This window comes from Rhipicephalus microplus, chromosome 6 (genome assembly GCF_043290135.1).
Source record: "Rhipicephalus microplus isolate Deutch F79 chromosome 6, USDA_Rmic, whole genome shotgun sequence".
NCBI lineage: Eukaryota > Metazoa > Arthropoda > Arachnida > Ixodida > Ixodidae > Rhipicephalus > Rhipicephalus microplus.
In genome coordinates, this window is record NC_134705.1 from 195,161,857 (window position 1) to 195,179,197 (window position 17,341).

At 43.2% G+C, this 17,341-nt stretch overlaps 1 protein-coding gene across 1 annotated transcript; it reads left to right on the forward strand.

The window, feature by feature from the left end:
• The first annotated feature begins 368 nt into the window (after positions 1-368).
• ProRS-m (prolyl-tRNA synthetase 2-like protein, mitochondrial) lies at positions 369-15,804 on the forward strand. The gene is made up of 13 exons (XM_037418173.2): positions 369-706; positions 2,149-2,326; positions 5,418-5,491; positions 6,261-6,341; positions 6,431-6,503; positions 7,624-7,731; positions 9,066-9,159; positions 10,401-10,438; positions 11,060-11,121; positions 12,290-12,369; positions 13,839-13,974; positions 14,521-14,700; positions 15,661-15,804. The coding sequence occupies exons 1-13, from the start codon at positions 560-562 to the stop codon at positions 15,784-15,786; spliced, it is 1,377 nt and encodes a 458-aa protein (XP_037274070.1). The 5' UTR covers positions 369-559; the 3' UTR covers positions 15,787-15,804.
• Positions 15,805-17,341: the final 1,537 nt, after the last annotated feature.

A 17,341-nucleotide genomic window follows, 5' to 3' on the forward strand; every position in this document is an offset into this window, starting at 1 on the left:
TCACCCACGCACGTACACAAACACTTCTTACTGTTTAACTTCTGTAGAAAATGTAGCCGGATACCCCCTTCTAGATTGGAGCCGTAGAGCGGCAGACAACCGACAGCTGGGGTCGCCAACCTAGCTGGGGATGGGGTACACCGTACAGAGGCTAGCTGGGGAAACGAAAATCACGCGCCCCTTCAAGCCAATCCAGTCATCAAACTGGATTGATTTGACTTGACTCCTAATTCATTAAGTAATTACAGATCTCGAAGGCTGTGCTTTTGCGAGCGTTAGTCAAATACACGCCTTTTTCCTGCCTCAGTGAATACACGTCATGGCCGCCATGTTTAGTCTTTGTTGGATTGAATGTTTACTATTGGAGCCAAGCCAATCCGCAGATTCTCAAACGCGCGTGCGTTCTGTTTCGGCTGTTGTTCCGGCTTTACCGGCGTGTCTGACTGCAGACTGCCGAATGGTATCGATATGATATTGTTTCGTTGTGCAGTTGTGCCTGCCACATAACCCTCTGTCGGTATGCCCAAGGCGTTTTAGCTCACGAACCAAGCGATCGATCATGTTGCCAAGGCGATCGCTTCGATGCTTGCGCGCGTTCCACGCCGGAAAGTCGGTTCCGGAGACGTTCGTCCGTGCCTCCCGATTGCTGCAGCCCAGTGCGTCCACGAAGTCTGACTCAAAGCAGGCCCTTTGTAAAAGCCAGAAGGTACGTCGGGCACTCCTGTGTGCCGCAGAAAGAGTGGCACGTAAATGTTCGCGGTCGGTCACGAATACTGAACGCGGTCAATGCTGCGGGTAAACCACCGTGGAACACCTGGTGCTTTTGTCAGCGCTCGGGAGCTTCCCATCGCTGACTGTGTGTAGCTGTAAACCGAGGTGTCCGAGCACAAGCTGCGAAGCTGCTGTTGCCGAGTGAAACGTTTACACACTGACGTCTTGTAGTCGAAACCGAATGCGTGATATGCCCGTCGGGTAACGCCCTTTACAGCGATCGTGTCTCCTTTTTAGCGAGCAGCGGGTTTGGCGGTGTACCAAATATTTCATAAAGGTTGAATAGATCTTCAGGCTGACGGGTTGCCTGACTTTTTTTTTTTTTCCTGTCATACTGGCAGATGTAGTCATAGCAATTGCAGTTCTAGGCGTTCACATTGCTTAGTTGGTTTAGACCTCTAATGGAATTCTGCGAACTTCTGTTGGCGCGATTTCAGTTGGTGTGACGTGACGGGATGTGCCTCTACATAAATAAACAGGGCACGTTCTTGCAAACGAGCCAACAACGGGGTACTGCCCGCAGCGCGTATTCTGTCAAATGCAGCAGGGTAAACGAACTTTTATTTCATGTGCTTCTGAAGATTTATAGACACAAACCTCGCACTTTCTCACGATTGAAATTAAACAGAGGGTTTGAATGGATCACCCAAAGTAATAGACAGAACCGCGTTGTTGTCATTCGCTCATGTACAATCACAGTTTCCGTCGAAACACCAGGACTTATAGTTAGCCAGACTTTTATTTGTTATATTTCGTGTGTTAGTATAACCCCGCTACAGTGTAAAACCAAAGGACATCTTAGTGCGAAAATGTTTCTTCGCAGCAGTTCGAGTTTAGCGCCTCACCGCACCCCACAAGCAATTGGGCAGTGCAAGTTCAGGATAAGCTGAAAACTTCCTGTCAACATCATTGAATTAGCACGTGCGATGCTAGTTTCGTATAAATGTTTTTATCATTGAGAAATTATTTGTTGAGAAACATTGAAGTGCACTGATAATAATAAATGGCTTGCACTGGCATCACTGAAACTGCCATGTTGGTGCACTGCATAAAACACGTAAGGTTTGTGACGCAGTGTGTTAATGATATCATTGCATTGCTTACTTGCAAGTTATCTTGTTATTGACACACAGAGGCCAATGAAAGTCTGGCCGTAGCAATGTCATATTGAAGCTCCCAATGTTTCAAAAAGTGGACTTGTCTCCTTCAGGGGAACGAGTGCTTTTCAATTAAATTGCTTGCAGCCCTGATAAAAACAGGTCACCTCATTGAAAAGTTGGCTCAAGAAACGTTCCTTTCTCCACAGCCTCTCACCATTTTCCCCTTCCTCATTCCCCTGATCTTCTTTCTTATCTATTTGGTACATTGAAATTTCAGCTCATGCTGGATCATGGACTGATAAGCTCGACAGGTCCCGGAACGTTTGCCCTGCTCCCTCTGGCCACGAAGGCGCTGGAGCGCCTCGTCCATCTAATCGACTCCGAGCTCCAGCGAGTCGGTGGCCAGAAGACGTACTTTCCGTGCCTTGTGCCGAGTGCTCTCTTCAAGAAGACAGGTACGTATATTTTCCCACGTCATTTTTCCCGGAACATTTTTTGTCAGAGCAGTGCCAGTACATTTCCTCTCAACTTATTCCTCGGTGCAAGTACCTCCTATTCTGGCTTAGCGAGTACGCAGCTGTCTGTTAACGACTGCGACGTTATTGGTTTGGTGACCGATCCCTGTGCCTTGATGGAGAAGCACACAAAGGCAAACATAATTTGGCCCCAAATAACAGTAATCCTATTTTTACAAAACTAGCTTTCTCCTAGTTTTGCAACGAATAGGATTATGGTTATTTGGGGCCAAAATGTATTTGCCTTTTTGCGCTTTTCTCACACGGCAATTCGTTCCATCTTTAGTAAGCATCTCCACATCCATGATAGTTGTAACTTTGGCGGCACGAAGTTCTGTCAAAATTTCAGAGTAGAATTGGTTTGCGTTTTTGAGAAGCCTGGAGGGTTTTAAGGGGGTCCAATGTGCTTGACTTCAGCATAGTATTGTGTTGTGTGGTTTGCCTTGCTGTTGTCTATCATTGTGAGCTGGTTTGGGAGTTGGTTTCGAGTTCGCAGCTGGAGGGATAAAGCCAGGCCATCGTCCTCGTCACCAACCATTCTCTTCGTGCCCAGCGGTTGGGAGCGCTGGCCAGCTGAGATTTTCCGGGCGGCGGAGGAGCTGTTAAGTTTGGCCTGGAAATTCGTCTGAGCAGACGCCTTTGTGCGTAAGCCGATCCACTGGTGAGGCTCTCAATCCCTTCGGCGCCCAGTCTGACAGACGCCGTCGAAGATTTGAGCAATTATCCAGACCAAGCAGCAAGCAAAGGCGAGTTTCCGTCCTTCAAATGCGGACCCTTTTGTCGTCCTTTCAAGCAGCAGTGGTGCCTGATGATTTCGGTGATCCACTGGCGACAGGGAAGCTGCTGTGGCCGGCGCCAGAGCTGACGGCGGAGCGGCGCTTCTTTAATCCTCAGTCAAGTAGCCGACCGGCCGACTGCCTATGCCCGCCAGGCATTGTCCCTGCTGGCCGGAGGAGGAGACGTCATGTCGCCACGACGAAAGAGGGCAACAGGGACGGCGTCTTCCTGAAAGAGACCGTGACGGCCACCGCAGATCGCCCCGCTAATTGGGCGAGCTGTGCGGTGGACCCTTTGAAGTATGCGACCAGGATCATGGGAACTCTCGACAAACAGCACACACACGACGAGGAAGAGCCCTGCTGGCGCCACCACAGTGCAGTGTTCACGTGGACCGTGCATGCTCGCCCCCCTCACCTGTGTGTGCGTAATTGGTGTTCGACTCGGAGAGGAGGAGCCCGACAGGGCATAAAACGACGCCGTAGAGGGCTGGACGTTGCTCTGAAATATGTAACGTTCAACCACCACGCTCGTGGTTTGTGAAACCACTATCCCTTCTTTTCTGTAAATATGTGTAAATAATAGTGCCATTAAACCCTATGTTTGTTTTCCGTATCCTCTTGTCAGCGTTCGTATCCTCCAGCGAACTTCTTCCTTCCCAACATCTTACAGGGGCAAGACACAGATAGCCACATAATTTCATTGATGTGTTCAAAATTAACCAGTATTATAGTGCCATTTACAGTTACCGGAGTAAGACAATGGTCTTGAGAAGAGATGAAACATTCTTGAACTCAAGATGTCGCTAAATCCCACTTTACGACAAGCGGTCGTGTCTTGGTCAGAACAGGAAATCTTTCAGCTAAATGGACAGCCTTTCTGCAAAAAGCAAAACTGCTTGTCTAAACGTTGGCTTCAATGACAACCTATATTCATGAATTTTCCATTCCATTGAGCTTCCATCTTCCCTTGAACTTTTGTCTTACTTGAGAAAAAAGGCACACAAGTTTCCATTAAAAATTTTGAGACTGTTCATGAGACTGCCATTTGACGCTTCTCAGACTTGTGCTGTCATTACTGTGGAAGAAACTTATACTTGCCATGCTTGTTTGCTTGTGATTCCCAAACCTGGTGAGAGGCCTGTTTACAAATCAAACACTATATGCCGACTATTATATTGAACAACGCAGACCAAGAAATGGAGGTCTTGTCAGAAGACTTGAACTGAAGGGATACTGAACAAAAATTGGGAAAACTGGTGAGACTTCTACATGAAAGATGTGGCTGTCGTGATAAACAGAGTTAATTTCCGGTGTTTTGTCAACAGGCGGCGGTATATTTGACGCACTGTCAGCGCACAACGGCCGCACATGAACGCAAGCCGTGACATCACAATGGTCGAGGCGCATACGAGATACCCGTGTTCCTGTCCTCCTCTTCTTTTTCTCCACCTCTGCTTTCATCCCACTCTCCCCCTTCCACAAAAGCACTGATGCTTTACTCCAGCCGGGTGCATTGCTTGCTGCCGGTGCTGTTCATACCAGTTCTGGGAACCATAGAGGGAGATGAGCAGGTCGAGAGAAGCGAGTAATGACTGGCATTGTTGGCTAGCTTGCGGGCGTTTGTGACTTCACCAAACTCCCCCTTTTCCAGTTCACAGCGCAGCCGCCAGACGCGGCAGCTTGTGAAAAACACATTAAATTCACTATTTTTCTTGTAGTTCCCACCTCAAATGAAGACTGTCTCTATCTATTTCGGGGCCCAATCTTTGGATTTGGTTGAAAATCTTGGCAGCAAAAATTTTGTTCAGGAAGGCAAGGACTTAACATACTAAAGGCCAAGAAACTTAATTGGACATACGTAGCCAAAACGAGGGAAAAAAGATACTCTGAAATTTCTGCCATCTTGATCAGAGATATTATTAAAAAATGTGAAAGTGATATTTTCTTACTTGTGTTTTCGAATCCATTCATACACCTCTAGTTGTGGGATTAATCGCACTGGAATTTTTATAGTGTAAATTGTCAGTGTAAACTAATTCATTGTTTTATTAAGGTTGCTGTGGCGATTGCACTGTATTTTCTTTTATAAGTAGCTTTCATAAAAAAGATAGGCCGCAGTATGTTTTCGAATTTGATGCTGTCTTTAGTAGAAAGAGGTATGACTGGAATATATTTTTTTTCTACTTTCTACTCTATATACCTATCATATAATGAAGTGATGCATTATCGATGGGCATTCCACGCACTTACAGGTCGCTTGGACAAATTGGGCCAAGAACTGTTAATGCTGAAGGACAGGAAGGACCATGACTACTGCCTTGGACCTGTACGTGGCCTCTTTTGTTTTAGCATTTCTTAAAGGAACCGGCAACTGGCCAAAACGTGTGATTAGATCCCAATAGAAATGACAAAACCTTGAAGTATGGTTCTAGATTGCAACATTTTTTTTGCATAGTGATGAAAATTTATATTTTTAAATCGTGCTTGAAAGTCACAAAAACTGTTAGGTCCAGCTTTGCAATCCAGTTTCAAGGCAGATGAGCCTTGAATCTGGATTGTGGAACGTGGAGTGTATCACTTTGCTGTAGTTGTCGCAAAGTCTCATACTGTTATGTGCACCAGTCCTCAAAAGTTAAGAGTATGTACGTTATTATCCAGCCCCGCTCATTTCTGTACTGCTTATGATGTAAAAGGAGCTGCACGGAGACAGGTGGCGATGTCGTCGCAGCCACCAGTGGACCAAGTCATGTCGCGGCACATGCGCATGGAGTGCACGCAGGTGCAGTAAATCAGCAAGCTCAAACACGAACCACTCTCGTGCTTGCTGCTTGAAGCATGCGAGTGTATGACCTCGAATTCACTGCAGATAGAAAAATTCTGATTACAAATGTTTCACGGCGTTTCCCACTTTGCCATTCTATGATCAGACTCTTTGACCCGTAAGCTTTTTGTTGCACTAAAAAAGTAGGCACCATAAAAATTGGTTGTCGGTCCCTTTAAAGCTTGGGGTAACATATGTAGATTCAGTTGCAGAAAACGTGACTGTTTTTCAATGTCTCACACATGACTCTACCTGAATTCATCACCTTTTCTAGACTCATGAAGAATCCGTAACACAACTCGTCGCATCTTTGAAGACTTTGCCTCATGCGTCTCTGCCACTTTTGCTGTATCAGGTAATGCGTCAGCTGATTTTGCGGCTGTGCTCGATTTCACTGGTGCATTTGACCTCTTTAATATTTAGTTTGTTTGCGCTTTGTCCTAGATAACTCCGAAATTTCGGGACGAAGCACGACCAAAGTTTGGACTACTTAGGGGTAGAGAATTCATCATGAAAGGTGAGCTGTTATTGTCTCGCTATATATATGTATATATATATATATATAAGGGAAAGAAGTGTATACCTAAGGGCTCGTTTTTCCGTGTTTTAACACAATATTAATGAGATCTAACAGACAGTAATGCCAAGGAATGTACAGGGGAAGTTATTAGAACCAATGGATTGTAAATAAGAAAGAAAAGTGGATGAAAAAATATCCAGCCGTGAGCAGGAATATATATATATATATATATATATATATATATATATATATATATATATATATATATATATATATATATATATATATATATATAAGGCTTATATGCAGAATAATAACTTCGGTTGCCGCAAGGTTATAAATATGAAAATAGATGCGCGTTCACATAACAACTGTTTATTGTGCCGACGTTTCGACGGCAACCCCGTCTTTTTCAAGGCATAATGCATATATATATATATATATATATATATATATATGCATTACCCAGCACCTCCACCACTTGTGAGGAACCGGTTTATTCGGCCTGGCTCGAGCTCAATCACGCCGGTGATGATATTCTTAGATGAAGAAGATGTACAGGTGATGATGATTACAAAGAGAATAAAGAGTCATTCGCTTGTCGCGCTCACAATATTTTTTTTTTTTCCTGTGATGCAATTTCTCAATTTTTAATCAACCTTCCCCATGAACTAGTTTCCCAAGAAGCAAGTTCAGTTTACCCGCGAGCTGTTTATTTCTGGAAAAGTTAGACAGCATAAATTGTCTCAAATTTCGCTCAGCACCAGCAAAATATTTTGATCTTTCCGTGTTGTACAAGCCCTTGTCTGACACAATATTACATTTATTGTTTTTGATATATATAGAGTGCATAGATATGTCGAGTAATGCAATGTTATCTTCAAGAAGTGTTCCTTATTTATTTCATTATGTCCAAAAATATACATTGCATATATGTTTTTTACATAAATATATTCTAAGTATGTATGAATATGCTACCATTACAAAGATATACTTGCCGACATCTCTGGATTTTTCACGTTTACGGATTAATCTTCTCGTGTAATTGCACACTCATTTTTTTTTTATTTTGTTCTGTGGCGAGTTGACAAGATGCAACTGTGTTGCACTTTTGCAGATATGTACTCATTCGACAAAACTGTTGAAGAGGCTGCTAATACTTACAACATGGTGTGTGATGCATACGGGAGGATTCTGCAGCAACTCGAAGTGCCTTTTGTCAAAGGTGAGCAAGTGACTATTGGCTATTTTGTGAAGATTTATAGCAGTTCCACACCTTGTATTTCTATTCACAAAGCATTGATTGATTGATTGATCGACCGATTGATTTCCGTTCTTTGAACTGCCATTGTGGCAAAAAATGAGGAGGGCACGCAACATGTGTACTGGCTATCTTGTCAAGATTAAGAGCAATTTCATGCCTTGTATCTGGTTTACAAAAAAATTTATTGATTGATCAATAATTAACTGCCATTCTTTGATCTGCCACTGTGACAAAGAAGAAAGGGCAGACAACACGAGTATTGTATCATATGGCATTCACTAGCTGAGCTTCCATGTTCTGTTGTTTGCATTAGTGTCAACTATAATAGCAGATAACAATTTACAGGTTATGTACCAGTCATGCATCATCAGTTTCTTCTAATTCAAGTTCTAATGTTAATTTTCAAATACATACTTCAAACTTTACTCATGTGTTCATATTCTTACGCCTTCAATCATCACTCCTGCATCCATGAATTCTTGGAAATTAACTTCATAACAACCGTACGTGAGACACAAGCACAGTTTTACGTTGCTACATGGAATGGGTGCAGACAACATGATGTCTGTGCTATGTTTCCATGTTGTGTTGAATCAAACTGTATTGAAACAAATGGGTGTTCAGACATTGTTACCCAAATATTTGACCCACGCTTTCAACCCTGAAAATTCATGCTGCCCTGGCATTCGTTCATCTAAGTTTACCTTGTCAATATGTGCTGACATAAACTTTGTAAGAGGCTGGAATAAGAGATTGCACAAGTGATAAAATTCGATTAGTGGACAACATGGTGATTGTGTTATGTCACACTGCTAATTTTAACTCCTTCAAACCATTGCCATATTGTTGACCAGCACCGTTGGTTCACAAGTTGCTGGTAAAAGTAGGCAACTATTGGGTCAGTTCATCAGTGGTATTTTTCATTTTTTCTGGCAGTGCTTTTTCCTAGTTACCTCCTTCTCAGTGCTTTGGCATGCCTCTCAAATCGCTGTCTGCAATCCATGGGGCAGTGCTATCATAGGCCAGTTCATTCTGGTAGGGGTAATACAACATATCAGCTACTAGGGCCTTTCAAAACAGCTTCTTGATTTTTTGGTCAGACTGCCGGCGATAGAACGGAACAGAGACGGTTCAATCTGAAAACTGGTATTCATGCACCCGTTAATCATTGCCGATTTTGAAGGAGTACTGTGCGAATGCTTGCAAATAGAGCCGTGAATGCAGCTGTAGTCTAGTCGACCGAAATGTCCAACGTTTTTCTCACTGTCCTAATGACACGCCCGCCTTTGTTTCAGTGAAGGCATCCACAGGTGCCATGGGGGGCAGTTACTCCCACGAGTTCCACTTTCTCAATGACATTGGCGAGGATCGCCTTCATGTATGCACACAGTAAGATGACCATTGTAATCATTCCGCGCCTAGTCCTACAAAGAAAAATGGTAATGCATGTCGTCGTATGTCGCCTGAACGGCACACTATTATTTTAGTTTGTCACGTCAGCTGTAGTTAATGGCAGTGTAAGAATATGAAGCATCATTGTCTAGCTGAAAGAGAATTTCTGCAAATAAGCAAGCCTGTGGTGGAATTGTTCTGCGATTGCACCCTAGTTTCAAATGTGCTCATTTCCTCTGAGCAGAAGCTGGCCTTTATACATGAGAGCATTCATTTTTAAACTTAATTGTGGCACGGCAAAGGTCACATGTAAAAGAAATGTAAGGCAACAAATGCTCGTGTCGATGTTACGCTTTCGTTCTGCATGTCTGTCCTCTGCCATACTGCAACAGTTTTCAAACGACATACCTGCAAGCCAATGGAGCCACCCCAATTAACATTTATTTGGCTACCCTAGTATTCTACTTCTATTATGTGACCACATACGACAGGCATGTGAAGAGAATTTTTAAAATGTAGTCTTCATGAGCAATCGAAACTGTTGCTGAATCATGTACTTACTACTTTTCTTAGTCGCCAGACGGAGAATTGAGGAGGAGTGTGGTGGAATGCATGCAATAGTATAGTGGAAGAGCAGGGCTTACATCATGCTGTCATCTAATGGATGCCCATGTGCAGATAATACATGCATGTTTACAAGGCTTCAAAAAACACACACTGCATTACATTGCAAAGCCAACAGAACAAAACAAATGCACTGCCATGCTCCGCCTAGTCAACACCGACAGAAACAAATGATGTATGCATAATGTGCTAGTGCTTTCAAGTGATTTTGACTATTATTGTAGATAGATTCTCCCGAGACATTTTTCTGTGTTTAAGCAGCTGTGAGAAGCTATGTTTTGAAATCTGAAAGCAAAATGAATTTATCAGTGAAGTGAAACTTTGGGCTAGTTGGTTTGGCACTGCAAAATAGGAACAGCTTAATTTTTACATGAGAACACTAAAAAACGACATGAACTAGTGCTTGTCCAAGTCGTACTTAGTGTCACCATTATAAATTATGCTGTTCCTCTTTCGTCATCAGTAAAGCTTTTTCTGAATTTTTAGGCTGTTGCTAAGCACAGATGTAAAAAGCCAAGCAGTGTGTAACAAGCCAAATATTTATCTTCTAGTGAGAGCACAAACTACTACCACTTGACTGAATATGTTTCTGTTCTTGTTATCTTTCTTGTCAGATGTCAGACAGGCCTTAGTGTTGACGAAGCCGGCTCAGGTACGGCAGAAGTCCTCATGTTTCTTTTCCTTTCCGTAGCCAGTGTGAAGCCATATATTGTCCCACTTTCATTACCCTACGTTGTGGATATCTGTAGCGCTTTCAGTTGTCACTTCCTTGTGCTTCAACATAAAAAGAAAATTTAGCCTGCACTATTTTTCCGATGCCTGCACTTTGCACTAAGAGCGCTGACCATGTGCAATAACGTAATTGTTTGTGTGAAACTTGCTTTGACTGCGGTGTCCATGTTTTGCCATCGGTTATAACTTGGCGTCAGTTCTTTCACATGCACTCAAACTTCGTTATCACAAAGTCTCACCTTGCACGAAAATAAGTTCGTTATATCCTAAAGGTCATTATATTTATCTACTGCAAGAGTATTCTTCATTTACTCTGTTATAACGGATATTTCGTTACATTTGGGTAGGTATATCAAGGTTTGAGTGTATACGAATGTTTACACAAGTGGTCTGTTGCATTAACCTTTGAGGCTTCCTTTGCAAGATATTAGAGTCTTTTCTGTGAGCATCTAGACTGATGAGCTTGTTTTGCTGTATGTATGGATAGAGACGCATGTAAGTATTGTTTAGTCGGACTGTAGTTCAATTTACGATTTTACAGACTGCCAGGAAGAGACATGTGAGAATTGTGGAGGGCGCCTGCAAGAAGCGAGAGGCATTGAGGTGAGCTTCGAATGCGTATAAATTAAAATTACGTACTTCCATTTGCTGAAGGGTGCATCACAATTTTGAAAAGCCATTCCTGTTTCAATTTTCAACATCAAGAAAGAATTGCCGTAAAATTTTATCCACATAACAAATGCATTCAACTGCCAATATTTCAGGTGCCCCCCACTCCCCTTGTTTTCCTTTTTGGACGTCCTTGAAAGTTCCGACGCTTTTGCGTTACCGTCACAGATTCCCTAGACATCAGTGTACACGGGCTTCTGAATGCTGAAGCTTTCAAACTTTTTGCCATCTGATTTTCCAGACTTTCTACCCAAATCGCTGCTTCGAAATGTCACTAATTGAAGCCCCCACCTCTACCACGTCATCATCTCAGAGGTTTGAAACAGTACTCTCGTGAGTCTGTCTGTTTCTGATAACATGAAACTGTAACAGATGCCGCTTAGAGAAAGGCATTCTTGAAGAGAAAAATCTGTCTGGCTGCAACAGCTCACGCAAGCTACATGAGAGCATCAAGGTTGGGCTGCGACGCAACGCGGTTTCTGTTGTGGCGTAACGAATATCACTGCTTGCATGTTCGTTTCGTTAACACGCTCTTCTGCAAATGTGATGATCAAGGATTCCGATATCATCCTATGCTATGCAAGTTCACTGGCATAGCATGGCAGCAATGGTTAGCATCATTGTGTTCATACCATGCTGCCCTTGAAATGAGCCATGATTCCAGACCAAATGATATCTGCTGATGACTCAACAAGGAAAAGGCAATGAGTCAGCGAGCCTCTGCAGACGGCATGTTGCATGCGTCTGTCGTCTCTGCAAGCTCATTCACACGACGGAGGATGCGTCGCCGTTGTAACTCTATAAGCAAATCCAAGCAAGCACACATTCCTCGCTGAATGATAATTTCTTTGTGATAAAACCCATAAAAGTTTGTCGGAACAAGAGCCTCATAGCTGGAAGACAATTTGTCTTAGCGAAGAAATTGCACCTTGAACCACCGCCATTCAAAAGCAGTAGTTCATCTTGGCCTAACACTAGTCAATTGCAAAGCGAGGCTAAATTAGTGGATAAATTCGAACCATGAAAACAATAAACATTGTAAAATAGTTTCACAGGTTTCTTTTTCAATTTCAAGCTCTATACGTTTTTTGTTTCCTTTGAGGTGGCTCACGCTTTCTGCTTGGGAACCACGTATTCCGAGCTGCTCGGTGCGACCACTCATCACGCCGATGGAAAGAACAGGTAGGAAACTGAATTGCGCATGTTAAAGGGACACTGACAGAAAATTTCGCAGCCGAGATAGCCTGCGTGATCGATTCTCGTGAACATGCGTATATCATATGCAAAATAGCAATGGCAAATATAGCTTGGAAGGTATTCTTAATTAATTTTGAAGGTTACGTGAGTGATCGACTCCAACTGACACCCTCAAACAGTACCCTTGGGGACCCCCTGCTTCCCTTACGTCACCACGCTGCTACAAGTTAGGACGATGTCAAGGCCGTCATTTTTTCGTAGTCGGGTCTCCTCCAGCAGTCTATTACTTGACAGCTGCTTGCGAGTCTGTGGCCATGGCGCACGAGTTGAAACTTTTGTGTTTGATGACATATCTGTCTCGTTTTCGATTCGAAAAAATTTCTTTATGCGAGTCGAACGAAAGTGCGTCACATTTCTGTGTGCTCACGTGGTTGAGCATTGCACCCACTAAATGATGATAGTTGCTCCCGGTGGCTTGTCTTTTTTGAAAGCGAAACCGACACTGGTCGGTAATAACGAGCCTGTAATTAATTATCTGTCGTGCACTGCAGAAAACGATGTGTCGTGTTATAACTGACAGGCCCCCAGGAACATATTGCAGCAATAAAAACGCGAGGCCAGAATTTTTGTGTCAGTACCCCTTTGAAGGGGTCCTGCAACACTTTTCCAAGTAACCATTGACCGACTTCATAAACGGAGTTTGTTGCCTCACGAATCGATCGCCGTGAAAATGTTTGGAATCGTCTGGTATGAGCAGAGTTACAGAGATTTCTCTGCATCCAAAAATACAGCCGCCGCAGATTGGATTCGACACTGCGACATACGAATCAGCAGTCAAACACCATAACCACTAGACCGCTGTGGCGGGTGTTGCCATGTACAGTAGGATGAAAAGAAGAAAAAGGATGAAAAGGAGAAAAGTTTTTGTTATAGTGTAGCAGAGGGGAGTGGAGGATGAACTGCGGCACAGCTGATTGGGCAAAGTTAGTTGTGAGAAAAGCAAATTGGCAGCTATGACGAGCACAGGCGGTTTGACATTAGAGATGATGTCATCAGCCTTTGCGAGGTTAAGTTAGTTGCAGTCACGCATAATTTTTTTCCCTCACTAGCAAACTGATCTTGCTCGTGTCAGGAACAAGTTTATTTTTAAGTGCCAATCTTGACAGTCGTGCGGTCGATTTCAAGATTGATATGTGGGGTTTAACGTCCCAAAACCAGCATATGATTATGAGAGACGCCGTAGTGGAGGGCTCCGGAAATTTCGACCACCTGGGGTTCTTTAACGTGCACCCAAATCTGAGCACAGAGGCCTACAACATTTCCGCCTCCATCGGAAATGCAGCTTCCGCATTTCTCCCCCGACCTGTGGGTCAGCAGCAGAGTACCTTAGCCACTAGACCACCGCGGTGGGGCGATCGATTTCAAGGTGCCTTTCTCGATATTTTTATTTTCAGACCGTTTGAAATGAACTGCTTTGGGATCGGCATCACGCGGCTTCTGGCAGCGTGCCTCGAAATGCTTGCATCGGACGACCGGATGCGGTGGCCCCTTTCCTTAGCGCCTTTCAGGGTTGCCATTGTCACGCCCAAGGTTTGCAGCATAGTCTTCAACTATTCTTATCGCAGCTGTAAAGTTTGATTTCCATTACAGTAATTTTCCTTTGCAGCAAAGTTATCCTAAGCCGAGCCTGTACCATTTAAGTCACATGACCTTAAATAGGACAGGAAGTGAATAAACAAATAAATAAAACAAAATTATGGTGATGCTAGAAATATTGATGATGCCAATCACATTGATAGTGTTGACGCTAGATGATTGTGGGCATGATGATGCTGGTAAATGATGATCATCTGTGAAAGATATCTGTGAAAGTTTTGACGAATGGGCTTCTGTATACGCGTAACATTAGTTTTAGTCACGTCACTGTAACCAGGTTGTGCCATTGGTCTTTGTCGTGTTTTAAATATCCGTCCTGTCAAATTGTTAGCCAACACTTATAATTCCAGCTATTCGAAAGTCAAAACGAATTATTCTATTAGGTATGATGACGCATTCAAAACTCAAGTATTCGCACACCCCTGGTTTTTTCTAATGTCTTTTTACTGTTTGTTTCTTTGATCATTTCACAATGGCCAGCGAGGTAGCCATGAAGTGGGAAGCTTGCCCTTGGCAGAACACCTAGCAGGGCAGCTGGGTTTGCTCGACCAGCTGCGAGGTGCGATAATTATGGATGACAGGGATGACTGGACCATTGGGAAAAGGCTAAAGGACCTTGACACCCTGGGAATACCTTACATCATCGTTGCTGGCAAGAAGGTACACAGAAAATTTGGCAAATGAAGAACTCTTCATCGCGGGCCGCAGTGCATGCATTGAGGCGTTAACTTCACTGTGCTGTACTTATGAAATTCCACTCAGCTACTCAATATGTAACTGTTCTTTTTTTTATTTTTTGCAATTTATGCCTGTTTTTACCAAAGGGACTTCTCTTCTTTTACTGTATATTGTGGCTAAGGTAAGGTAATATACTGTGACAATTATTGAATGTGAATTAATATAATTAACATTCAATTAATATAAGATATATAGTTTTCTCTAGCTAAATATTTTTGCACATGCATGTGAACACTATCAACTAACGCAACAAAGACAGGAAAATTGTTATATGGGTGTTCTCACATCCTGTGTAGATTGTGGGTGTTTTAAGTGTGTTACCCATTGTACACTCAGGCATCGATATAAGAAACTCAAATATTACAAATTATTGGCTATAACGAAGTAAGTGAAGAATAGCTTTGATATATATATATATATATATATATATATATATATATATATATATATATATATATATATATATGACATAGTGTTAAGAATATATGTGTATAACAAATTTTTGGTTAAATTGAAGCATTTTCGAGGCAGATATGACCTCTTCATAATGAGGTTTGAATGTAGTGGCTCTGGGACTGTAGTGGAGTGCTGCCACGAAGAGGTCATGGGTTCAAAACAGGTTGTCGTGGCCGCATTATGATAAGTGCAAAATGCAATAATGCCGATTTAATTTAGCTGGCACAACCCCAGTACACAAGTCAAAACAACATGCCTCGTAATGTGACTGTTTTATAAGGCGATTTTAAGCACACATACAACCTGCACCAAGTTAGTCCAAAACTCGTGTTGCAGGTTGCAGTGTGGAAAAGACAAAAACAGGGTTTCATGCGATGATGGCTACAAAACTGACTGCTTTTCATCCTCTTCTTTGTTTCTTTACAGACCAACGAACCGGTGCCCCTGTTTGAGCTTTACGACTCACTAGAAGGCTCAACAGCTGAACTGACGCATTCAGAACTCCTGCACTTCTTTCAATTTGGACCATTAGCTGTAAAGAGAATATACTAAAGTTATTTAATTGCCTTATTATCTGTTTGGTTGTTTTGGGGCACATTTTCACTCTTGTGCAGCTTTGTATTGTTCTACCATAATCCCTCCCCCTCTCATTAAGTAGAAACTACCGGCAAAGTTGAAGAAGTGGGTTGCTTTCCTACCGCCACAATAAGAAAGTTCAAGATGGCGACAGCAGAATTTTCTCGCCAGAAAAAAACGACTCCCTCTGAAAGCCTCCCGCACTCATTCGTAGCGTGGCGCATTAGAACGAGGGCTCACAAACAGAGGAAATGCAACGGCCACACCGTCAGGTCGCAGGAAGCATGACCTCACCGAGTTTCTTACTAATATTGTATGAAACTATATGTATGACATAGAATTCCTTCGATCATGAGTGAACGCAACCGCTCAATGCAACAAACACAAATCACGAGGACCATGGTTTTGTTGTGGGACTTCAAGAACCATCATGGTTGCTTTTCGTGGGGGAAAAACTGCAATTTGGACCCTGAATTTCAGACGCAGATGCTTAGATATCTGGGTGTCACGCAATTCTGGCTGGAATTGCAGTGGGCCAGTGTTGCATAGACACGTCGCACGATCGGGGTGCCGAGCAGAAGGAGTACCTAGGTGGATGGGGTGTGTGTGCTTTTCTGGGATGGCACGGAAAATTGAAATCAGAAGTGGAATGAGAGGGGCCGCTTGCTCGGAATTTCAGAGTACATGCTGGGGCATAGCCAGGCAATTTTTCCGGAGGCGGGTGTAGTGTTTCAACCGTACTTAATGTATGCTTATGCGTGCATATTGTCACAGGGTCGTGCCGCTGACAGCGGCAGGGACGGCTTGTCCAAAATGAAGCTGTTTATTTGACCGCACCTGCGGGCGGTAAACAGAAACTAAAATTGCTGCAGTACACACTGGCACTGATAACGGCGAACAGAGCGTCGGCCGTCGATCAACCGACAAGCGGTGATGTGCATCGGCATTTATACATGTGCGGTCGAATGTTCCAGCATTATCGCTAGCAGCCAAGTATGTTCCAGAACAATCTGTAATGTTCTCGTTGTGCACGTAACCGCATCGGAAGGTTCTAAGATGATCTCGGTGGTTCTTAGTCCATCGACGCGGTTTGCGCAAGGTAGCACTCAAACGTGTAATGGGACAATAACAAAACTTGGCAAAAGAGTGTGGCAATATATACATGTGCAAAACTTTGGAACATTTTGCAGAAGCTGTTCACCCCCCAGCTCCTCCTCGATCTCTCTTGTACATGTAATCGCGTTTCTCTTTATCTCGCACCATATTGCGGGCGCCCCGAGCTGTGTATCTCGCAAGTTTGTAGGAACTAAATATGGCAGCACTCAATGACTTGCATACAGTTGCAGCACTTGTTGAATCTTCACAAGCATCCTTCTCCTGTCGATTGGCTTATTACGCCTTAGAATGAAAAAAAAAAAAACATGTTGCACTCTTTACATAAACTGAATTGAACAAGTCACAGAGGCATGTGGATGGGTTGTTAAATTTGAACGTGGTTTGAATTTGCCTCATTTGCCCTTTGAATACACGA

What these genes read in the sequence shown, in the direction of transcription:
- ProRS-m (XM_037418173.2), top strand. Translation starts at nt 560, where the DNA reads ATGTTGCCAAGGCGATCGCTTCGATGCTTGCGCGCGTTCCACGCCGGA. An exon ending in TGTTGACGAAGCCGGCTCAG is followed by an intron (nt 10,439 to 11,059) that starts GTACGGCAGAAG and finishes ACGATTTTACAG; the next exon opens with ACTGCCAGGAAGAGACATGT. An exon ending in CACGCCGATGGAAAGAACAG is followed by an intron (nt 12,370 to 13,838) that starts GTAGGAAACTGA and finishes TTTTATTTTCAG; the next exon opens with ACCGTTTGAAATGAACTGCT.